Consider the following 23,786-nt stretch of genomic DNA (forward strand, 5'->3'; position numbering starts at 1 on the left):
ATGGCAGTCCACATCCTTGCAACGGCCGTGGTGCCCCTGAGCGAGGCACCACTCCAGTGTATATGGCATCTGTCTCCATGAGTGTGTACAACAGGTGCCAACCTGGATAGGCTAAATGCGGCGGAGTAATTTTGTGTATTTACATATATCTACATGAGAATAAAGTCTAAATCTTAAAAATCTTAATTAAAGCTTTAAACAAATTATAAAAAGTTTACAGGCTGAAGTTATTGTTGCATTTAATTACACTTCCTAAAGTCTTCTGAAACAGAGTCACAATGATCACACAAAAGTAAAAAACTGGCCTCAAATGTGGCAAAAACAGTCATACAAAATTACCACAAAGATGAAAAATGGGTCCACAAAACAATCAAAATAAAAACAGTCACTGAGAAACCAAAAGAATGAGTATGATGAGATGCAGAGTACAGAAAAAGTAAAAAAAAAAAAGAAGATAACTTGACAGTGGTGAGGCAAAACAAGTCTAGAAGGCACAGAATGATTTTAAAGAGACAAAAAACAGCTCTGAAGACGTTAAAAAGTAGATCAACTGTGTTTGACTTTCTGTTGTTGCGCTGCTGAAATGTAAAACACAATCCGCTGGTCACCGTGGGTCATTGCACTGACACAGTACCTCCTCCTGACCGGCAGGGGGCGGTGGGCCTGCAGGAAGCAGAAGAAGGGGAGCACAGCACCAGGTTCTTCCTCTTCCCTTGGCGGCCTCAGAGGTAGGTGGACAGTCCTGCGTTTGGAAACACGAATCTGTCTTTAATCTGTGTTAAATCGACACCATCCTTCTTTTTAACCTGCTGGATTTTTTTAATCATATGTAGACAGATGAGATTATGTGATATGTTTGTGTTTGGATTCGTAGATTCTGGTTTTATTTTAATGTTTGCCATGAAACCGGTTTGTGGCTACAGCAGCTTTCCGCCATGTTGGCTGCGTGTGACTACAAATTTAGAGTATTGAATGTATTAAACGCACAAAAGTCTCTGTTTTTCTTCATTTTGACAGGGTTTTATGGGGTTTTAGTGTGTAACGTTATTTCTTGGTTCAGTTTTGGACGGTGGTTGGCACTGAGCGGGCTAACATGAGCTAACAGTAGTCCTGATTAGCTGATAAAGGTGGTTTAATGTAAAATCTCAACATGTTTCTGTTCTTTTAGGTATCTGAAAATGGTCCGCTACTCACTCGACCCCGAGAACCCGACTAAATGTGAGTAAAACGGGATGTAACCGGGTTTTTAGTGTCGGTGGCTGTGATGACTTCTTAGGACACCTTTGGATTAAAACATGAAAATAAGTGAAAAACGAGCTGAGCTATAGGAAATGAAACTTGAGTTTAACTGAGCTGTGGGTTGAGACTCTAACGGTTTATCTTTGTTTCAGCATGTAAGGCGAGGGGCTCCAACCTCCGGGTTCACTTCAAGGTAAGCTGGCTGTTCCTGTGTTGGTTCTGCCTGGGTTTTAATTATCAACTAATTTAAGAATTTCCTTTTAAAACATTAGTGCACATTGTAGTGACTAATCTGTCATTTGAGTAAATTCAGTACATATTTGAGTAATTTCCCTAAATAAATTAAAATGGTTCATATTCCTTATCACTGGTGGCTGTTAACGAGCATTAGCATGTTTTTGCTCCTTTGGCTCAGTTTCTCATTAAGTCGTTAATATCCTGGTTTAATCTTTTACGTTAACCCATATGTAACACATTCCCTTCAGTAATTGCAGCCTAATCTGTATCTTTATGGAGTTAAACTTGTTTACACATCGACCCAGTTTAATGTTGAAGCTTTTCTCACACCTGTTCATCTGGTTAATGATCAGGAGGAACCAGAATGTCAGTGTGAACAATTTTAGGTCTGAAAATGAGCTCCAACACTGATTAAAATTAATCTGTGAGATCTGGTCTGTTTGTTGTCCAACAGAACACCCGTGAGACAGCCCAGGCCATTAAGGGCATGCACATCCGCAAAGCCAACAAGTACCTGAGGGACGTCGTCGTCCAGCACCAGTGCGTCCCGTTCCGTCGCTACAATGGCGGTGTGGGGCGCTGCGCTCAGGTGAGAGCGGGCTGACATTAGTGGGATAGGGTTACAAGCTGCAGTGATGACCATCTTAGGACACCTTTGGATCAATGATGAAACCAATCTGTTAAATCTGAGCGGCGCCAGCGTGCAGCCGGTGCCGCGCTGTGAGAGAGCGGTTCTGATCAACTCTGTTGTTTGCAGGCCAAACAGTTTGGCTGGACTCAGGGCCGCTGGCCCAAGAAGAGTGCCGAGTTCCTCCTGCACATGCTCAAGAATGCAGAGAGCAATGCTGAGCTGAAGGTGAGTTCACTGCTGCAGGTACCAGCCCAGCGGTGCTGATGGTTCTGTCCTCGTTTGAGTTTTGATTTGTGAAAATACAGACATGGTTCTGTCGTAAACCCAGAAAGCAGTTCTGCTCTGAGAGGAGCACCTGTTGGCAGGGTTCTGTGACTCGTGCAGCAGATTGCAGTGATGACTATTTAGGACACCTTTGTATGAACCATGAAAATAACTTACTTGAATCTGAGCAATCTGTCGGTCACTGAGTTGCGAAAGCCTGGTCACATGACTTCTGTTAGCTGTTCTGGGTGGTTCTGTCACACCTGATTAAAGAGCTTGTCGGGTTCTGCACTGATTGGTCGCTTTCAGCTCGATCAGATGAAGCAGCTTTTTACACTTTTTGTCAGGAAGTGAGTGAATAAGGAGAAGCTGCCAGTTCCACCACACACAGCTTTAACGGGCACAGAAGTGGGTCAGAGATGATTCTGTGAAAACCTCCACAACCTCCGTCTGAATGTCATGGAACAATGTGATTCTGACCCATCTCTGGTTTCAGGGTCTGGATGTGGACTCTTTGGTCATCGAGCACATCCAAGTCAACAAGGCGCCCAAGATGAGGAGGCGCACATACCGCGCCCACGGCCGCATCAACCCGTACATGAGCTCACCGTGCCACATCGAGATGATCCTGACCGAGAAGGAGCAGATCGTCCCCAAACCAGAGGAGGAGGTGGCCCAGAAGAAAAAGGTGCGTGATGTTAGCAGCAGACACTACACACTGTTTTACACATGCGTTACGCTGATGACGTCTTAGGACACCTTTGGATTAATGATGAAAACACTGAGTTAGATTCTGAGTGACGGCGTGATGAAGCTGAGCTGGTCCTTCATCGTGGTGATGATGTAATGACGTCATCTGTGTCTCCGCAGGTCTCACAGAAGAAGCTGAAGAAGCAGAAGCTGATGGCACGAGAGTAAATCTGAATAAAACCACATCTTCTTACGTCAGCTGGACTCTGTCTGCTTTCTTTGACCAGCGTGACCTCAGATCCTGATTATAGTTTCCCTTCAGAGTTCAGCTCAGCAACAAACATTAGAAATAACCGCTTTGGTTCCTCAGGCACTCCTTAAAAGACATGTAATTCACTGCCTTTCAGGATTCAGTGATCCCATTAAAACGCAGAATGTTAAAGTTCTGATCCGGCTGGGAAACCGTTCAGCACAAATCAAACTCAACAGGATACCTGAGAAATGACCCGTTTGAGTTCTGAAGTGCTCAGTTTATTCACACGGTTTAATATTTTATATCAACAGATAAATTCGTGAAAACTTTCACATGTCGGCTGATCCGGTTTCATTGAGGGAATTCTGGGTTTTTTTTAGAAACATTTAAAGTTGAGTTTGGGTACAGAATGAAGCCTCTAATGAAACTTTCCCTTTCATTGCTTAATTAAGATATTTTTGTTTTATCTGAGAAATCGATGTAAAATATATCTGTGTGATCACTGGATGAAATCGGGTAATGAATGCTTGTCATACTGGAATATTAAATATTTTACATGGAGGGTTTTGTACAAAAGTATGAACTTTTGCCCTTTTCTCAGGAGCACAACTTACATAATGTACAAACAAAACCTTAAAAATACAGATGAGAATTAAACTGGTACATTTGTCTGCTGAAGCAGCTCAAACGAGACCCATAAGTATTTGAATTATAAAATTAGATACAGATTTGTATTTTGTGTATTTTTGGCTTCCAATAGAAAATGTAAAGTGAGTAGTTCCATAAGTCTAAGACAAATTAGTTCACTAAATTAAATAAATTTACTATAAAAGCTGTGCATTTTGCTTTTGTCTCAGTTTTGAGGTGAAAACACACGCACACATAAACCTGCTGCTGTATGCAGTTACACATTACAGCCACCGGGCGGCGCCAGAGCCGCACCGCCCCGTTGAGCTGCAGTCTGGAGCAGATTTCTCCTCTTCATCATTACAGAGCAGCAGGATCCATGTGCATCACTTTAACTGAACCACCTGAAGTTGTTAAAACAAACAAAGTTTTATTTAAAGTAACGCGGTCATAAACAGATATGATAAGGGTTTATCTCAAGAATATTCAATCTGAATCTGGTCTAATCGCCGGAATCTTTACACAAGCATTTAATCACAGTATTACTGATTTATTATATTATCAATAATCAGTTTTACTTCTACTGGAGTATTTCTGCTGTGTATCAGCATCTCAGTACTGAATTATTACCCTCCAGACCCTCTTCATCACGTCAGAAATCATGTCAGAAATCCTGGAGGGGGACAACAAATACGACACTCTTAGAAGCCATCATGTTCATCATCAATAAATCTGACGGTTCCTTCTGTAAGGATCAATTTATTGATTGGTGATTGAAGTGTCAGAAACCCAAACCAGCTATTGTGTTTTGCTCCATCTGACCAACACAAGAAATCAGAAGATGTCACAGAAACTTCACTTTCATCAAAGTGGATCCATCGGCCTGATCATGGTTCTGGTTGATGGAGCCCCCTCTCAGGCTTTTGGGAGTGAAAAGACAGATCAGTTAGGCTGATCAGACCTGTAGGAAGGAAGAGGGCAGCCTTCACAGCACTGATTTACTTTCAGGGGTTAGGACCTTTCAGGCCCCCGTCACGTGACCCAAGAGGCCGACAGCCTGCAGGAGGTCAGACCTTCAAAAACACGTGAATCTGTCCGTCAAGTGCAAGAAAACGACTTTAATGAGGACATAACTGAAGAATGAACTCAGAATTTCTCCTCACATGTAACTGTTTTAAAACCATGTGCAAAACTTTTCCTCCACACAAACCTCTGTTTTTATAGAAAGAACGTGCATGTCAAACACTCTTCAGGCCACGAGCACGCACACAAAAATATAACATAAAACGGGGCTAAGAGTGGTTTTAATGATCGATTGTCAGTTTTGTAAATAATGGAAGAATTTCCTAATAAGAGATTTAAAAAAGAACAAATATTCTTTATTATTTTCTGGCTCCTGATTGGTTCAATCGCAGCTTTAGGTTTGCAAAGGCTGTTTAAGGCCTGCCAACATCCCATAATCCATCTGTAAAGCTGCATGTCCTCCTGAAGCTCCGATGCTGCTTGTCGGTGAGTTTTCTACTCTTTACTCAATTTAGTTCAGTTTATCCTTACAGCACAGACTCACAGAATGTCATTTCAAAGCTTTTAACAGACTTTTATTCTAGTCCAATACAATCCGGTTCTAATTAAATCCAGATTAAAATTAGGCTGATAAAGAGAAGCCCAGCAGGTTGTATCTTCGATAAAGACGCTGAACATCAGAGCTGGTTTCTGTTTAAATTAATTCGGCTCACCACAGTTTGATCGGAACTTTGATCAAGTTCCTCCTTCGTTTTCATTTCACCAGATTACTTCTTTGTTTTTTTGCTTCATAAACAGATAAGAAGAAACGAACGTCTGCTTGATGACCTCAACATGGATAATCAGCTTCGTTCATAACCAGAGGAGCAGACGTCATCTGACTGATCATATTTATTTTATTTACAATATTTAATTTAATTTATGATCTCTATACAATGAAACATTTCACAAAAGGTTTTGAATTGCCATAAATAATAATTCAGTTTTCTCAGATGCTCTGATCAGCCCTGCTGGAAGTTTAAAGGAAATAGGATCAATAATTATTTACTTTGAAATTAAGTGGATTCCTGGGCATTTAAACCCTGAGTTATACCTACAGGTTGCAGCTACCTGGAAGGTAAAAATCAGGGTTCCAATTTGAGAGATTTTAGAGAGGGAAAAACCAGGCCTGCCAGGACAAATTTCATCATTATTTCTGACAATAATTATCTCAAATTAAGAAGAAAGGGATGTAAACTTCTGACCCCCCATGGGCCGATGGCAGAGGGAGCGGAGCTTCAGTATTTATTTCTATATATCTGGAGTAAATCCGTTAAATCAGACAACATTCAACAAGAAAAATCAGTGATAGTTAAATGTGATGTTTCTCATGTTTTTGTAGGTTTGAATTTAGAAGGTAAAAGTGTGAAACGTGCAGCGGCTCTGATGTTCAAAACATTTTGTTCTGTGTTTCAGCTCAGAAATCTCTTCCAACTCCACCTGAACATGTAAAGCTTTAATGTTTGTGACACACGCTGATCTGCAGATAATCTGGACCCTTTAAACGAGGGCCGGGCTCCTGTGAAGGCCCCTGTGAGGTGCCACCAATGATGCTTTCAGAGAGAAAATAAAAATATTCTTTTATTGTTGAGCTGAGGATTTTGAATAATAAAATCCTGTTTTCTTCTTGAACATGTAAACATTCTGCTTCACTTTATGTGTTTTGGACTTCATCATCATCATCATCACGTGCTTTTCTGCTGACCTTTACATTCACTCTCATCTCCTCCTTCCCTTTCTGATGGGGGCTCATCAAATGCGAGCCGAGCCACGGAGCCAATCGGAAGCTCCGCCTGAAGCTGGACAGCCCACGTCACGGTCGGGTCACCCAATCCCGACACAGAGTCCCCCCCCCACCCCTCGGCTTTCGGTGTCCTCCTCTGAAAGTTTGGACTTGCGGCTGATAGACAGCCAGAGCAGATGATCAGTTTTTATGAACCCACGCGGCTCAGCTCACCGCGCCGGACGTGACCAGGACCTAGACCCGGACTGTCTGTGGAAACTCAACTTTTCGCTGCTTTCCTGGAACATTTGGGGATTTTTCTGCAGACTGACTGAGATGGGCTTTGAGTTTGAGTGCAGAGAGGAGCGGCTGTTGCTTTAGTTTAGTCTGGACCCGAACCTCCCGCATAAACCCACACCAGTCCTCCCGGGTCCCCCAGAGAAGTGGTAATGTTAGCGGTGGGTCAGATGGACGGGTCCCGACAGAGCGCCTTCCTCCTCAGCACCCCCCCTCTGGCAGCTCTGCACAGCATGACCGAGATGAAGACCCCTCTGTACCCGGCCTACCCGCTTTCCTCCACCGGCCCCAACTCCTCCAACTCCCCGACCACCACATCTCCCAACCCCGGCGGCATGGCTGTGTCCTCCCCGGGGATCAAGTGCTCCACGGGGCTGTCCTCAGGTCTGGGCTCCCCGCAGCAGTGCTCCTCGGCCACCCCTCATGGAATAAACGACATCCTTAACCGGCCCTCCATCTGCTCCGTGGGCACTACAGCAGCCGTGGCCGCCGCCGCCTCCTCGTCGGCGGGGATTCTGTCAGGACTGCCCCGGTTCAGCAGCCTCAGCCCCCCGCCGCCCCCCGGACTTTACTTCAGCCCCAGCGCGGCTGTGGCCGTGGCCAGGTACCCGAAGCCGCTGGCGGACCTGCCGGGCAGGACGCCGATCTTCTGGCCGGGAGTCATGCAGAGTCCGCACTGGAGGGACGCCAGATTTGCGTGTTCACCCCGTAAGTGTGCGCGAGTCTCTGGAGGAAAAAAAAAATACAATTTCTTAAAATCTCCATTTCTCTCAGAACGAAATAAAATTGATAGAATAAAATAAACACATGTTACACTTTTATTCAGAGGGGTTATTTAATTCCTCTAAGATGTTATTATTATTTCAAATAAATTGGATTCAGTTTAATGGTTCTGTTCGGTTTCTGTTGCAGATCAGAACTCCGTGTTACTGGACAAAGACGGGAAAAGGAAGCACACACGACCCACGTTTTCTGGACAGCAGATTTTTGCGCTGGAAAAGACTTTTGAACAAACTAAATACCTGGCGGGGCCGGAGAGAGCGCGGCTGGCCTACTCTCTGGGCATGACGGAGAGCCAAGTGAAGGTAACACTCGGCCCGGAGACCGCAGATGGTCGATCCTTTCAAAAGAAAATCCAATCCAGTTTTCTCCGTTCTGGTTGAATTAATTAATAAATGACGATGATAATATTTTCAGCTGTATTTTTTCTACATTTTCACTTACTTTTCTTGTCATTTAGTTTTGTGTGTCAGCCTAAATTGAATGGTGTTATTTGGGCTGAAATTGAATTGAATTGAACTCACGAGGCCTGATCCCGCCCGGTAATAAGAACTATGTTACTGCGGCGCTTTTTCAGTCTGGAAAAGATAAATCTGCATCATCACATGTCAGGAAACAAACACCTTAACCGGCTGTGTGTGTGTGTGTGTGTGTGTGTGTGTGTCAGGTGTGGTTTCAGAACAGAAGGACCAAATGGAGGAAGAAGCACGCGGCGGAGATGGCCTCCGCCAAGAAGAAGCAGGACTCGGAGACGGAGCGGCTTAAGGGGACGTCGGACAACGAGGACGAAGACGACGACTACAACAAACCTCTGGACCCGAACTCGGACGATGAGAAGATCACACAGTTGCTGAAGAAACACAAACCGGGCTCCGCGCTGCTCGTGCACACGTCGGAGAACGACAGCTCCTAACTGTGCGGCTTTTCTTTCTCTGAACTCTGGAGCACCTGAAGCTTCACTTTGTGGGTTTTTTTGCGCAGCGCAGTGGGACTCAGAGCCGGTGAGAGGACGGGACTGTTCCTGTAAATAGAAGCCAGTGAGAGGACGGGACTGTTCCTGTAAATAGAAGCCGGCGAGAGGACGGGACTGTTCATGTAAATAGAAGCGTGAGTTGTATGAACAGAACAGAATAATTTATGTGTAGTTTTTGTACAGCAGCGCTGCTCAGATCAGACACACTTTATCTTTTCTTTAAAAATCAGCGCTTCCTCTGCGGGTCCACGAACGCCTCCTGGTTCACCACATGAGGACGGGACCGTGAACGCAGCAGCACCTGTACAGACACACACACTTTTATTTATCTGTGTGGAGCAGGTTCATGTAATGCACTTTTATTTAATAAAACTCCCATGTTGGCTTCCTGTTTCCACCGCAGATTTAATCCGCAGTTTTTTAACCTCCTGCTGTTCTATCATATTTATTATTTCTGTCATTGCTGAAATAATAAATTCTTATAAATTATTTAGGGATTTGGGAGCGGAAAAAGTTACAATTACAGCCTGTCGTTCTGCTTCACTTTGATCTGCTCATAAAAGCTTAATCTTTGGGCCTAAAAGCAGACACATGAGCGAAAAAACGCGTTTCAGGGACGGGACGCTGAGCTGCGCGTTACCGCGGGCTCTGTGGAGCCTCAGCGGGCGGCATGCTGTTCCCTGCCGGCCTCTGTCTCCGCTGCGTTTTTACCCAGAATTATTCCGTCATACTTTATATTTTACCTTTTCTTAAAAATATCTACAATGATGATAAAATCATCCACTCTAACAGAAGTTGGAACTTGTTACATCGACTCTCCGCTGTGATAAATTCTGGATTTGAACTTTTAACTCAAATGAAGCTGATTGAAATATTAAATATTTGCTGTTTTTTTTTTTTCGTTCAGAATATAAAAATATTTTAGACATTTACTGGATGCAGCTCTCCCTGCTGATGACGATAAAAACACGTGGACTTTTATTTAAATGTGGCATCACGATAATTCTAACAAATAAATATATAATCTGAGTTCAAACAGTCACATAGTTTATATTTTATTAAACTAATATTTGATTATTAACAGACTTTAATTACCCGCAGAAACATTACAATTTTCTCCCATTAAGAAAATCAGTTTTTCACCTTTAGGAGGGTAAAAGTTCATTTATTGTTCAGACATCAGTGGAACAAGCAGATCAAACCGGATTTTCCAGGACTGAAATATGTTGTCAGATTTATCACAAATAAAAAAAGTAAGAAAATCAAAAGCTGCAAATTAATTAAACAATATGAAATATATATTAGATGATTATATACAAAACTGATTAAAAAAATCAGTTTTGAGGATTCTTCTTATTTTTCTTCTTCTTTTTGTCTCAGTAGTTTCAAACGGTTTTTTTCTTCTGGTCTAGAGAAGCTTGTTTTTCTTCTTTTTTCGTCAGAGCAGCATTTTCTGCTTTGTAATCACAGATATGCTGAGTTTCGGGGCTGTTGTTCCTCTCTGATCCTCGGCCTCCTCTTCCTCCCTCTCAGGCTAGGATGCTGCTCCCTGATCAGACTTTCAGGGAAAGTAGCTGCAGGTTGCAGAACGAACTCCTCAGAGTTTAATTTGCGTCTCAAATCCAAGCCTTCATCAGTTTCACATGAACACAGAAACTTTCTGGTCACAAAGTCTCTGATGCTGAAACCGATCAGAAACACCATGTTTTGACTTTATTATTTTGTAAACCATTTTAAAAGGAAAAATCAACATCGAAATGTGATTATTTGCTTTTTAATTTTGTAACTGAATTCCTCCAAATTGATTTTGTGCCAGCTGACTGACTCTGACGCATCCAGCTGAAAGAAGCTGGCTGTTTTTTTTTTGGTTTCTGCAGAAATAATGAGAGTCACATCTGTCATGAGGGCCACAGGGGCCCGACAGAACGTTTCAGCCCAGGGGCCCCTCAGGAGGTTCACCCAGCCGTGACCACAGAGCTGAGAGGCCAACCCGCTCAGAGTCTTCATAGTTTATCTGATGATCCTTCATCAGGTCCTGCCCCTCATGTTGGGAACCGTCTATCTCCTGAAACACAATTACATTTCAGAGCTCGGGATGAAACGGTTTGTCTGTGCATTCATGAATGTAGGGAAACGATTCTGTTTTCTGGCTTTTGCTCCGTTGGTCGCATGAAGAAGTTTTAGAAACCAGACGATTCGCTGTTTTCTGGGGACTTTCGTCTAACATTTGGATCTTTGATACAAACATAGTTTGCACCATGTTTCACGGCACAGAAAACCAAGATGTCCACTCAGACTCACAGCAGGCCTTCTTCTTCTTCTGAAACGTCGTGAAGCTTCTGAACAAAACACACGAGAGGATGAGCTTTGACTCTCACAGCTCAGCTCCTCTGTACTGCAGAGTAACTTTGTACTATTTGGAAACCCTCACCGTTCACAGCTTTTCTCAGACTGCTGCAGGTTCAGAGTTAATGTGTCATTTCTCACTTTAACTAGTTGTTAAACACACAAATGTTCCAACTTGTTACACGATGAAAATATATTTTTCTAGAATAGGCCAGATGTCATTCGCCACCTTCTGTTTGATTTTTTGGATTCTCTCTCTGGGAAATTACTAGCTTCTAATCACTGCTGTTCAAATGCTACTTACATGCTAACACACTTAAATGCTACTTAATTATGCACAAACACGTGAAAGAGTCACACCTGAGCTCTGTAAATGATTGGTGACGGTAGAAAAACTGTAGCTTTAATAAATCCCACCAAAAAACTGAAAACTGAAACAAGTTTTTGCAGCTGCGGAAACACTTTGTGTGGATCATGTTTGTACTTTAGTTAAAACAACTGAACCTCATGAACAAACATCCACTTATTTCTCAGCAGGTTGTTCTGCTCATCTGAAAGTTATCTAATCATGTTTTTAAATGACCAGCCTTTATGCTCCTAGATCACAGTTATCTCCTGACTGCATTAAAAAGGTAAATGTTTAATAATGTTGCAGTTTATTGAAGTGAATGTGGACTTTTGATAATTAAAGAATGTTTAGTTGGTAAAAACTTAAAGTCAGTAATTGATGTGAGGTTTTTATGTTCACTATCTGAGAACTTTTACTTTCCTGTGGTTGCTGACTGAGTGCAGCACAGGAACAAACTCTGTGTTGAACCTCAGAGTTTCTGCTGTTTGAAGCTGAACATCGTCAGAATATTAAAATACCCTCTCACAGGTGAGGAAAGTTAATTTTCACTGCAACAACTAATCAATGAGTCAGTGAACAGAAATTGAATGTGGAGGAGAAAATATTCCCTCCGTGTTTGCTGCTTTCAGCTTCGCAGATGAGAAGGTTTTGTATCCAAGACAATGAACCAAATAAATGTGAACATTTGGAATCAGAGTTTCTGCAGCAGAACAATGAACAATGAGTTCACTGTGCTCATTTAAGGAGGAAGATGGATTTACTTTTACTGTCTCACTGACTTTAATAGGACAGTTTAAGCCCAAGAAATGTGTACTTCTGAATAAATTATTGATGTTTATTATAGTTATATAGAACAGAAAAATTCTTGATCCAACCCCTTATATCTCCAGTGATACACTGAAACATTGTCATATAAATAAAAATACAGAATATGAAGCAGAAACAGTGTTTGTACAATTCCAAGGAGCTTTAAAGTGAATGTTTGGTCTGAGCACCTTTATTTTTCAGCACAGCCTGAACCCTCGGAGACAAGCTTTCTGACATTTCTTTAAGTAGTCTTCAGGAATAGTTCTCCAGGCTTCTTGAAGGACATCCCAAAGCTCTTCTTTGGATGTCGGCTGCCTTTTGTTCCGTTCTCTGTCAGATGATCCCACACTGGTTCAATAATGTTGAGGTCCGGGCTCTGGGGAGGATTCATCCCACCATAAGACCTGTTGCCACTGATTTTCAGTCCACTTCTTGTATCATTTGGCATAGCTCAGCCTTTTCTCCCAGTTCCCCTTCCTTAAGAATGGCTTCTTGACAGCCACCCTTCCATGGAGATCATTTCTGATGAGACTTGGGCCAACAGTGGATGGATCAGCTGAAGGTCCAGATGCATCTCTCAGGTCCTGTGTCAGGTCTTTGCTGGATTTTTTCCTCTTTTTTAAGGACATCACTTTCAGATACTGTTCATCTGCTGTAGATAGTTTTTTTTTTAGGCCTGACACTTCTTCTTTTGTCCTCCACTTGTCCAGTTTCTTCAAATGTTTTAAGGACACACTGCACACCATGCTGAGATATGCCAAGTTTTCAGCTAATAGCTCTTTGGGAATCACCTTGTTGCTGCAGAAATACTATTTTCTGTCTGTCAAACTGTGTTATCTTTGGTGTTTTTCATAGATGCAGCTAAAGAAATGGGAACAAATGATGTGTCTTTGTGACAGGCTCAATGAGTGAAGAAGCAGAAAATGTCCGAAGAAAAACTTTGAAAGACCTTCAGAAAGTCTGAAGAACTGTTGCTCAAGACCACTTTTAAAGATTGTAAGAAAGTCATAAAGAAATGAGGACTGGATCGGGCTCTGGAACACGGCTGTATTTGGCATAAATAAGCATCCCAGTATTCAGAGATTAAACCAAGAAATCGAATCATACAACATAACGCTGGATAAACAGAAGAAAATGAATAGAAGTGTTTTGCTTACATCCATTTCCCACAACAGGCAAGAAAATATATTTATGACTTTTGAACATGACATTTTAAACATCTTTCAGTACTTTTTTTATCTAATGATTTTCAGAAGGTGTTGTTTTTTTATTTGACCATTTAACACCAGACGTTTCAGACTGATTTGCTCACAATTTTCTGATGATTTACAGACGAAAAACAAATCCTGTCTTATGTCATTTTGATGTGTTTTTTAGACAGTTTTATGCTGTTTTGTATGTTTGAACCACATGAATCTCACAGATTAACTTTATAGATTTGGTTGAATAATTGAAAATAAAAAATAAGTGCTGCTGTTTTAATGGGAGGTTAAAATAGGATCAGAGTGTATTGATCCAGGAGAGAATTTACAGGCTGCACAGCAGTAAATAAACTAATCAGACTGAGCTGCACCTTCAGCTGAACATTAAAGAGATGAAGACATGAATCCATCAATAATTACAATCCCATAACATGAGAGGCCTTCATCTGAAAATGGACAACCTGCGTAATGAGGAGTTTCATGCTGACGTTCTGATGCTGTGACTGTGATCCACTGTGGGTTCCCTCTTTTAAACACATTCACATCAAACATGTTTGTCTTGTTGCTTCTGAGTGTGAAGGAAAACGGCTTAAATCCAAATCAGACAAAACATGAAGGCACAAGAAATATGAGCTGATTTTTAAGATATGACTCTGCAGCAGCAGGAGTTTAAATGTGCGCCTTTCAGAGCGGCACAACCTGTAAAGTCTTAGCCTCAAACCCAAAGCTAGCCAGGTCATTTTGGTGCTGTCGTCTCCCTCATGTCTCATAACGAGTGATCTCATCGTTCCCTAGTTAAAACTTACCGTAAAGCCTTGAGATGGTTTGTTATTCGTGTCCCACATCAGGTGGAATGTGTCAAACATTTTGTGGTTAAGATACAATTTGTCAGATCTGTCACTGACATCTCATTATGATGTCCAGTAATTCTACAGAGGGCCCATCCATCACAGAGCTGGAAAATCCTGAAAAGACACTTCACATTCCAGCATAAACTGAATAAGCCAGTTTAAGAGTTTTGTTTTTTCAGAAACATTCGGTTTTAGTTCAATTTAGGAATTTAAATGATAAAATTACAACTGAAGGTAATTAACAATGAATTCGTAGAACACAATAAGTACATTTATGCAAAACATGAAGAGATGATATGACATGAATCATTCATTTATTGATTATTGTCAGTGGTTTGTATTGTGTCTGTACTTTAGAAGTGGAGTCAATATGTGTGGGATAAGATTCAGAAACGATGCCCCTTTAAACAGCTTGACTCATGCGGTTTGATAGAGTTCTTAACGTATGTTTCTGCTTTATTCACTTTCAATTGTAAATGAAAGCTATTCATCTCTGTTAATGTTGTATTGGTTAGCAGCTTTCAGATAAATATGTTGGATTAAAGTATTTTGGTTACTTTATAAACAATCTGACTCAGATCTGTCTCACTGGTAACTTTGACTGTTGTTGAAAATGCAAGCAGGCATGTGGACCCGTTCTTATGTTTTACTCTCGGGTTGAAATGGAAATCAAACTGACTCTGTGGAGGATCTGCAGCAAAACTTTGCAACTGAGCCATCGTGTGGTTTATGGTTAGCCAACAGTTTATTCAATCCAGCAGTCTGATTGTTAATGTTATCACATCTTTAACATTAAAAGCATATTCAAATTTACATCTGTTAATCTTTAAACCCCCAATCATTTTATTACGTTTCCCACACGTTGCACGTCAGTGACACAGGTGCTTTGCCAGAGAACAGGTTCTACTTCTATAAGTGAGCTATCTCACCTGTTTCTATTTTATTTATTTTGAACACGTTATTAGGAATATAATAATTGAATTACACTGTATCGAACATAAGGAAAATTATCATTGTACTAAATAACATAACATGTTTAAAATTGAGCAAGAAGAAGCATAAGCTTATTAAATGCCACCTATAACTAAGGAGCTTCATTTAATTTTTCTTCCTGTTGATGTTCTAAACTTCTATATTTACATGTATACAGTATACTCATATATACATACATAGAAACATACAAAGACACATAGATACATACATACATTGATACAAGGGATACGTAAAGAATCCAGAATTAGTCATCCAGTAGTTCATATTCCAGCAGGAAGTTTAAGTGTTTGCTCGCTAATGTTAAATTTAAATATTTGGCCTTGTAGTTTCTGAAATAGTTGAAAGAAGCCTGCAGCTTCCTGAATCCATCAGCTGTAACAATAATCTAGGAAATAACTCACAACTCCTCCTGTAACGGAATACTTTACACGATATTTTCAATGCCCCACCTCAGAGTCAGAAGCAAGCCTTTTTCTGCATTAAACAGCTCAAATTACTATATGACTATATGACAGTATTAGTGGTTGGTTTTAGATGATGGTGCAGGATATAATGCCTGCATAGAGCAATATATGTGTGCACCAACACATTTCTGGTTTAAGTTAATGAAAAACGATCAGCTGACTGGACTAAATTCCTGCTGATGTTTTACAGTCGATTCCACAGATGTTCCTCTTTTTGTGTTGCTCAGACTCATCAGCAGAGATGCTGTTGTGATGTTTGACGGCGCCAGCGCTCCGAGGATCCAGGTGGAGGTAACCAGCTCCCTGTTGACTCCAGGTGGGGGGAACATTGGTTTTACGTGTTCCAGGTGTAGTGAGCATGGCCCCGGTCTCCAGGGACCCGCTGCAGCATCTGTTCACCCGCTCCCACTGCCAGGCTTCTGACTACACCCACTGATGTATTCCAGAAGTATTTGGACAGTTACTTCACAATCTGCGTTTTTCAGCACATTCAGTGAGAAATAAAATCAGGTGTTTCATACTTCCAGGTGTCAGTTTTATTAGGGGGATATTACTTCTCATTTCACACGTGATGCACTGGTGTAATGTTGTTGGTAAGGGTCGAGTGATTCAGATGCAGTAAACTAACCTGATTTAACAGAGAAAAAACTAGAGATTCTTAATGTGTTTCCAAGCATCTGTTTTCAGTGCTGGAAGAAACATTTACAGCTTTCACTGAAGTAAATGTACAAATAACCTACGGTAAATATATTCTGTGCACAGAAATTTAACTTTAAAAAACAATGAAGGATAAAAAAGGTATCATGAAAATATTCCGAAGGAGCTGCTGCCACACCTTTGTTTTATGTCAGAAATATCTGCACAGACCGCAGAAGCACTTTCACATTTTCTGTAAAGTCACTGTTTGATTTATTTAATTACTGCTTCACATGTTTCTTTGGGTTTAATCTACAAAAAGCACGAGATTGAATAAGTGTGTTTAGCACAGTGGTCCTGAGCAGCCAAGGCAAAACAGCAAAGACAGCAACAACAAGAACACAACAAAACAGATTAAATGAAAAAACTAAAAAGAAAACATTTCAGGAAATGCAACAATGTTCCACAAAACACCAGATAAAAGATTTTCAAACCCAAAAATGACAGCAAAACAACAGAAAGCAAATGCATAAAAAAGCACAAAACAGAAGAACACAAACAAAATCTCAGAAAAGAAAAAAAAAAAAAAAAAGCAAAAAATTAATAGAAATTCAGTTTTTGGTGTTTGGATTTTGTGAACTTTTTTTCTGAAATGTTGTTATTTTGCATAAAAATCCCTGATTCATGAAGGATCCAGCTGTCCAACAGGTGCGGTGCAGTAAAAGAACGACACGTGGAGCATTCGAGGAGCACAGCGGTGTTTGCTGCAGATGTTTGTGATAAACGAGTAGCACAAACGGAATCCAACCTGTTTGCAGCCTTTCACCTGCAGCTCTACCTGTTGACTTCCACTAAATCTTTTCCTGTTTGCTGGTGTGACTAATGTGTCAGTCGACCTTTATAAAGAGCCTATTGACGGGCTCTCAGTTGACCGTGTTCTACAAGAGATTACACACAAGGACATGTGTCACGAGAGGCTGCGGATCCCACAGACCTGAATGGCGGTCTTATCTCGTTCCAACCCGCCTGCAGTCCTGTGATAAGGAGCGTCTGGGGATCTGCATTATGAGGAGCTGCCGGGCCTTCTCTAAGCACACGTTCATGGTTGAGTGGAAACATTGTGGGTCTCTCAGTGAGTGTCAGTCATTCCTGCAGCATTACACTGCTCACTGACTGCAACAATCAGCGGCCCAGCGGGGACGGAAATAAAGTCAGTGTTAATTGCTCTATCTGCTTCAGCAACTTAATGACAACTTATGTGAATCATTAACTGAATCTGTGTGTGTGTGTATGAGTGTGTGTTGAAGCAGAGGAGGACGTCACCTGCTGGTCTGAACACTATCATGTAACAGAAGAGATACCACAGCGTGTTTCGCCGCCATCAGGAGTCTCTCAGCTCTGACTGTCTCAGGTATTTCTTCCCACAAAATCTCCTTTAATTATGTGACACACACGTCTCATCTGCAGAAAAGAACATAGTTTTCAGATTATGTTTAATATTCAAGTGAGTTTGACAACTTAAGTAATTTCTGCTGAATGTTATATTTGCCCTGTCATCATCTAAAGCCTCGTTCAACGATAAAAAAGAAGTATCTTTGACTTGGATTTTAAAAGTGTAATTTAAAAAAAGATTATTTTTACCTCTTATGTTGAGAACTACCAGCGAGTCACTGTTTAATTTATATCTGAAGACTGAAATGAACCAGCAGCTTTTGACACAATGAACTCTCTGCACACGTTTAGATGGTGATCTTAATTTAAACGCCTCTCCACAGGTGTGCCCCAGGGCTCAGTGTTGGACCTCCATCTCTTTCATGCTCACATATTATGCAGGCGATACCCAATCAAAAGCCAACCCATCAACCAAAAAGGTCACATTGATGTGCCTGTTTTACGGATTTTACCTGAAATGAATACATGTTTAATTTTTCCAAGTACCAACAAATCTCAGAAACAAGCGTGTTTTGGATTGTGGGAAGAAACCAGAGAAAAGCCACACAGGAAAAGGGAAAACATACAAAATCCACATCTAAAAGGCCATAATTCAAAGTGAGAAACCCCCCCAAAACTGAGCAGAATAGACCGAAAAGATGTCTGCTAAAGCTCAAGCTTGTTACACAACACTTTTCCTACTAACTCCACCAGAACAAATGACAGTGTAAATACAATATTAAGACTATACATGAGCGTCAAAATAAATGTTTAAAAAACAAAAACACATTTAATCCACAAAAAAAGTTTGGACATTTTCTAGAATTTACTTCTTGAACAGCATAATTGTAATTCCTCATCAGGATTTATCCATCAGTTTACTCATCTAACATATATAGCCTTTAAAAAAATTTTTTTTTTGTGCTTTTTTAACCTGTTTTTTACAGGTTAATATTTTATTATTACATCTGACCACAGTTAGGATGGAGATCATTTAGTACTTCTACATTAACTGAGAAGTGCTGAGGTTGACTAAATCATAAAACTTTAAAGTATGCAGTTTAATGAAAATTCTTTTGGTTCATATTAATCTGATCCATTTACAATTCTTATTGCTTTCTTCTGAAGTTAATAAAATGGGTTGATGTTGGTTTTATATGTGCTTCTCCAAACCTTGGCACACTTTAAAGTTCCATTATATAGCACAAATGCAATTTAATGTTCATAACTTTGTCTTCATTGACGCAGAATCAAATTAAAATAAGAGTTGCCGTGCCTATATGAACTTATAGCTAACAATTTATTTAAAAAAAAAGTCGTGGATCATCCTTCTCACCCCTCTGCCTTGATGCGTCGTCATGTTACGACTGTCGCCCAGAAAGGACAAACTGAACATTGGTTCTAGGAGGTCCTTTTACACAGTTACTGTAGTTTGGGGACAAATTGGGGAAATTCGGTTGGTTGTAGATGGCAGTTTATGCCACTGGATAAAATAAATCCAGCACTTCGGATAATGATGCAGAAAAATATATTTTCACAAAGTTTATAGGAGAGTTAACAACTAATGCCAAAGCCCTTCTTTCCCGTTCATATCTCACCGTAAAGGATCCTGACAGGATCCTTCCTGTTTAAAGGGAGCTTTTTCTTTCCACAATGCCTCACGCACGCTCAGCAGGGGGGATTGGATCAAAGAGAAGTTTCAGTGCAATCTGCTGGTTTCTTTAGGTAGGTAATAGGTAACAATGAATTGGACTTTAATTGGCTTGAATTGGACTGTATCTTTGAAGTGCCCTGACATGACATCTGTTGTAATTTGGCACTTGAACTAACTGAACGGAATTGAACTGAAATTCCACTGTAAACATCAACTCTGCATTCTGAAACCATGCGAGTGAGTGTGAAAGACCAAAAGATTAATTAAACCTGCATTTTTACTACTTACTATCGGTAAAAACACTGAACACTTTTCAAACATTCAGATGATCTTTAAACAAATAAATTGGGATTTATGGTTTCATGAGTAAAATGAACAAATTCAAGCCGAAACTTTTGAAAATCAGTCAAGAATAAACAGTTTTTACAATCAAAATCCTGTAAATATTGAAAAACAAAAGCAATCTTTACTCTTCAGTGTACCTTCGGGGTCATAGTTTCGAAACCCCTGCAGGATTCACATTACTGAGAAATTTGATTGGACAACCTGCTTAGGGTTCATTTTGTAGTCACATGTTTTGATCAGTGTGTTCCAGATGTGTTCCAACCCTAACCAGCTGCGGAAATATTAATGGCAGGGAGGAGTTTGACCACCTTTAACTGTCTCAGAGAGAAGCAGAGTCAAAGCATTGTGATTAATTATGAGGCTGAAGTTGGACGTGGCCTTCCTGAAGGATGGACGGCGGTGAAATGCTGCCTGCTTGGAGAATGGGAGGGAGGAGGGGCTCTGCTGGGCTAAGTAATGACAAAATGAGCACCCTCAGTAGACTCTGGCAATGAAAAAACCTGCCCTCATCACCCGAGTCTTTTGTTCGGAATTTTATTAGCACTAGCCCCGCTAAAATAACCTGTTAACACGTATCATAGTGCAGCAATAATAACCTCCTCAATCATATTTTAAAAGTCACGTCAATGCGGCCGGGCGTAATTCATCTCTATGCAAATACCTCTGTGTCAGCCCATTAGTGTGTTCCTACAGGGGTTTTATTAAAATGCATTCGGCCCCTCTCTCTTCCTGCTCAGGACTAATAAAACACGAGCCCTGTTGCTCAAGAATTATAGCAACTATTAGAGTAACATATGGACAGCGTGCACTATGAAAATAAAAACCAACAGATAAAGTGGCAGGGTCAGGCTGGGGAGCAAACACTTAGGAAATGGCAGTGAAGTAATAGATTGCTCCGGAGCTGCAGACCTGGAAATCAAAGCCTGATTATTCATTCATTTGGGTGGGGTCTCCTGGGTTTTGCACTCCCTCCCCTCACCTGCAGCTCCTCTGCCTGATCCATCGCTGGCAGCAGTGCCATGCCACAGAGCTCCAGAGTCATAAAATGTGAGGACACTAAGAATGTAATAAAGTGCATTAGGCCCTTAATGAAATTAAAACAATGGAGATGGATTCATTCACTGATCAGCTGACGTGCACAGCAGCGAGTCGTGCACTCATCAGCGCCTCTATGGTTGCTGCTGCGTGCCAGGATGAACTGAGTCACTGTAAGCAGTTATGTTTTAATGACGCCGACTGTCAGAAACAGTGTTCAGAGAGCAAAGACAAACATGGTGTTTTACCTTTGGTTGCTGCCTGAAACCTGGTCCTGGTTTACTCTGTGGTCATCAGATAATGAGGTCTGTTAGGATGAGATTCCTCAGTTGTGTGCACCAATCAACAGCAACAACAGAACCACTGTCAAGTGATGTGAATAACACCATGTTACAACATGAGACTGTCCTCCTCCCACAAACAGCCCCATCATGTTCGTGCAACAATAACGACATATAATTACACTCAAAGAATATGCAACCTGCTGTGGTTGCGTTAGTTAACCAAACCAGGAAGTGCCAAAAGTTAAAGAGACTGAAACTTATTTTTGGGAAAATAAAGAAAGCATCACTGGAAACTTGTTCTGGTTTTTAGTACTTTCTTGTGTTTGTGACCTGGTACGTTTTATTCAAATATTTTACGTACTGTTTTGATTATGGAACTTTGTAATCGATTTGTTATATTGTATGTTTGAAACAGTTTGAACAGTTTGAAACTCTTTAGAATGAGATTACCTGGATAAATAAAGTTTAAATTCAGAAAAGAGTGAAGTGTGTCCACCCATGCTTGTGGCTTCTTGAAGAAAACACTTCAGAATAATGTGAAGACGTTCCTAAGAGTCATGTTTCACTTCTGCTGCCTGTAGGGGGGCTGTGATAGTTCAGAGAACACCCCCATGGATTCACTTTAAGGTTTTCAGATAACATAACGACCTATTTGTTCATTTTGATTGGCAAACTTGTTTCACTGTGGGTTCTCACATGTGGACAATATTCAGCAGTCCAGTCTCATTGATAGAAAAAACACAAAGTTATCATCATGCATATAAATTTGTGTTTTTTTGCTTGTCTTTGCACCACAGTTTCTCAAGCCTTTCATGTCTGAGCAGCTTCTTTAAATCAGTAAGTTGTTCCACTGAAGGCCCGTTGGCCTCTGTTTTGTGCTTTGAATCTTGGAACATTGAAGGACATGTGAGTTCAATGTTTTAGCTGGAGTATGACGTAAAGGTGGAGCTTGTACAGTCAGAGCCTTAAAAACTATCAAAAGAATATGAAAATCAGTCCAGTAAGCCAATGGAAGGAAGCCAACACTGGGGTTAAATGAGCACGTGGCTGCATTCGTCAGCTTCTGTTTCACTGTACAAGTCAGTTGAGAAATAAGTTGAGATGCTCTAAAAAATGTAAATAAAGACAAAATGCAGTGATTTTTAAATTTCTCAAATCAATATTTTATTCATTATAGATCACGTAAAACATATCAGATGTTAAAAGTGAGACATTTTATTGTTTCAGTACAAATATAAGCTCATCTTAAACTTGATGTTTTATAAAAGATGGTACAGGTCCATGTTTCCCACTGTGAACATCTTGTCCCATCATGCTACGTGCTACAGCATCCCCTCTTCTTTTAACAATATCTGGAAACATCTGGAACTGAGGAGACCAGCTGCTGGAGCTCTGGGAGAGGAATGTTGTTCCATTCCTGTCTGCTATAGGATTCTCGCTGCTCAGCAGTCTTGGGTCTTCTTTGTTGTATTTTAAATGTTTTCAGGTGGTGAAAGGTTTGAACTGCAGGCAGGTCAGTCCAGTACCTGGACTCTTCTACTATGAAGCCATGCTGTTGGAATAGATGCGGGACGTGGTTTAACTTTGTCCTGCCGAAATATGCAAGGTCTTCCCCGAAGAAGACGTCTTCCGGATGGGAGCAAATGTTGCTCTAATACTTGTATATACCTTTCAGCATGGAACCTTTCCAGATGTGCAGGTTTCCAGTTCCATAGCAGTAATGCTATGGAAAGGTGGAGGATCAGATTTTTTATTTATATATCACAGTTTCCCTCTTTGCCGCAGTCCATTTTAAATTAGTTTTGGTCCAGAGAAGATGGAAGTTTCTGGATGCTGTTCACATATGGCTTCTTCTCTGCATGATAGAGCTTTAACTTGCTCTTGTGGATGTTACTGTGAGCTGTGTTCACAGACAGTGCCTCCTGGAAGTGTTCCTGAGTCCATGCAGTGATTTCCAGGACAGAATCAGGTCTGTTTTTAATGCAGAGCTGCCTGAGGGCCTGAAGGTCACAGAGATGTCTCCACTTTCTCTGAATCTTTCGATGATATGTTTTGTGGATGATGGAATATACAAAAGCTTCACTGTCTCTGTTGCTGAACCTCTGCTAATCTTTACTTCTGAGAGACTCTGTCCCTTGGTTCTCTTTTTAAACCCAATCATGTTACTGACCTCTTGCTAACTAACCTATTTTTTGGCAACATGTTCCTCCATCTGTTTCTTTTTAGTTTCACTTACTCTCCAGCCTTTTGTTGCCCATGTCCCAACTTTTTTGAGACATGTTGTTGCCATCAGATTAAAGATGAGCTCATATTTATCATAAAATAGTAAAATGTCTCACTTTCAACATTTGATGATTTCTATTGTGAATGAAATATCAGTTTATGAGCTGTAAATAATACACCTTACCTTACCCAGGGCTCTAAGTTAATTTGAACAAACTTTTTTTCTATTTTATGAGCTCTTTAACTTAAAAAGAACTTAACCTGAAAAATGAGTCAGAGTACAAAACTTCCCTTTAAAATACTGGAAGAATAAGGAATGACACTGGATATACTAAAGTTTCACTACCTCAGACCAATTTCACCTTTTAAACTCTGACACTCCTCGATCAC

At 40.8% G+C, this 23,786-nt stretch overlaps 3 protein-coding genes and 4 non-coding genes across 7 annotated transcripts in view; all 7 read left to right on the forward strand.

Annotated features, from left to right (window-relative positions):
- The window catches only part of mrps18c (mitochondrial ribosomal protein S18C), a 105,179-nt gene that overhangs the window by 4,160 nt on the left and 77,233 nt on the right, over positions 1-23,786 (forward strand). The window lies entirely within an intron of this gene.
- rpl17 (ribosomal protein L17) lies at positions 689-3,319 on the forward strand. The gene is made up of 7 exons (XM_072371805.1): positions 689-728; positions 1,169-1,218; positions 1,392-1,432; positions 1,931-2,065; positions 2,234-2,332; positions 2,868-3,059; positions 3,242-3,319. The coding sequence occupies exons 2-7, from the start codon at positions 1,179-1,181 to the stop codon at positions 3,287-3,289; spliced, it is 555 nt and encodes a 184-aa protein (XP_072227906.1). The 5' UTR covers positions 689-728; positions 1,169-1,178; the 3' UTR covers positions 3,290-3,319.
- Positions 1,257-1,326, forward strand: LOC140277610 (small nucleolar RNA SNORD58). The gene has a single exon (XR_011909116.1). It is a non-coding gene; the product is annotated as a small nucleolar RNA SNORD58 (small nucleolar RNA).
- On the forward strand, positions 2,104-2,171 carry LOC140277608 (small nucleolar RNA SNORD58). Its single transcript, XR_011909114.1, has one exon. It is a non-coding gene; the product is annotated as a small nucleolar RNA SNORD58 (small nucleolar RNA).
- On the forward strand, positions 2,496-2,563 carry LOC140277609 (small nucleolar RNA SNORD58). The gene has a single exon (XR_011909115.1). It is a non-coding gene; the product is annotated as a small nucleolar RNA SNORD58 (small nucleolar RNA).
- On the forward strand, positions 3,106-3,173 carry LOC140277611 (small nucleolar RNA SNORD58). The gene has a single exon (XR_011909117.1). It is a non-coding gene; the product is annotated as a small nucleolar RNA SNORD58 (small nucleolar RNA).
- Positions 6,928-9,153, forward strand: nkx6.1 (NK6 homeobox 1). The gene is made up of 3 exons (XM_072371908.1): positions 6,928-7,731; positions 7,936-8,108; positions 8,471-9,153. Exons 1-3 carry the CDS (start codon positions 7,176-7,178, stop codon positions 8,714-8,716), a joined length of 975 nt encoding a protein of 324 aa, XP_072228009.1. The 5' UTR covers positions 6,928-7,175; the 3' UTR covers positions 8,717-9,153.

Source organism: Leuresthes tenuis, unplaced genomic scaffold, assembly GCF_036924035.1.
Source record: "Leuresthes tenuis unplaced genomic scaffold, fLeuTen1.0.hap1 SCAF_19, whole genome shotgun sequence".
In the NCBI taxonomy this organism is placed as follows: domain Eukaryota; kingdom Metazoa; phylum Chordata; class Actinopteri; order Atheriniformes; family Atherinopsidae; genus Leuresthes; species Leuresthes tenuis.

What these genes read in the sequence shown, in the direction of transcription:
- rpl17 (XM_072371805.1), top strand. Translation starts at nt 1,179, where the DNA reads ATGGTCCGCTACTCACTCGACCCCGAGAACCCGACTAAAT. An exon ending in CCCCGAGAACCCGACTAAAT is followed by an intron (nt 1,219 to 1,391) that starts GTGAGTAAAACG and finishes TCTTTGTTTCAG; the next exon opens with CATGTAAGGCGAGGGGCTCC. An exon ending in AGGTGGCCCAGAAGAAAAAG is followed by an intron (nt 3,060 to 3,241) that starts GTGCGTGATGTT and finishes GTGTCTCCGCAG; the next exon opens with GTCTCACAGAAGAAGCTGAA.
- nkx6.1 (XM_072371908.1), top strand. Translation starts at nt 7,176, where the DNA reads ATGTTAGCGGTGGGTCAGATGGACGGGTCCCGACAGAGCGCCTTCCTC. An exon ending in CAGATTTGCGTGTTCACCCC is followed by an intron (nt 7,732 to 7,935) that starts GTAAGTGTGCGC and finishes TTTCTGTTGCAG; the next exon opens with ATCAGAACTCCGTGTTACTG. An exon ending in TGACGGAGAGCCAAGTGAAG is followed by an intron (nt 8,109 to 8,470) that starts GTAACACTCGGC and finishes TGTGTGTGTCAG; the next exon opens with GTGTGGTTTCAGAACAGAAG.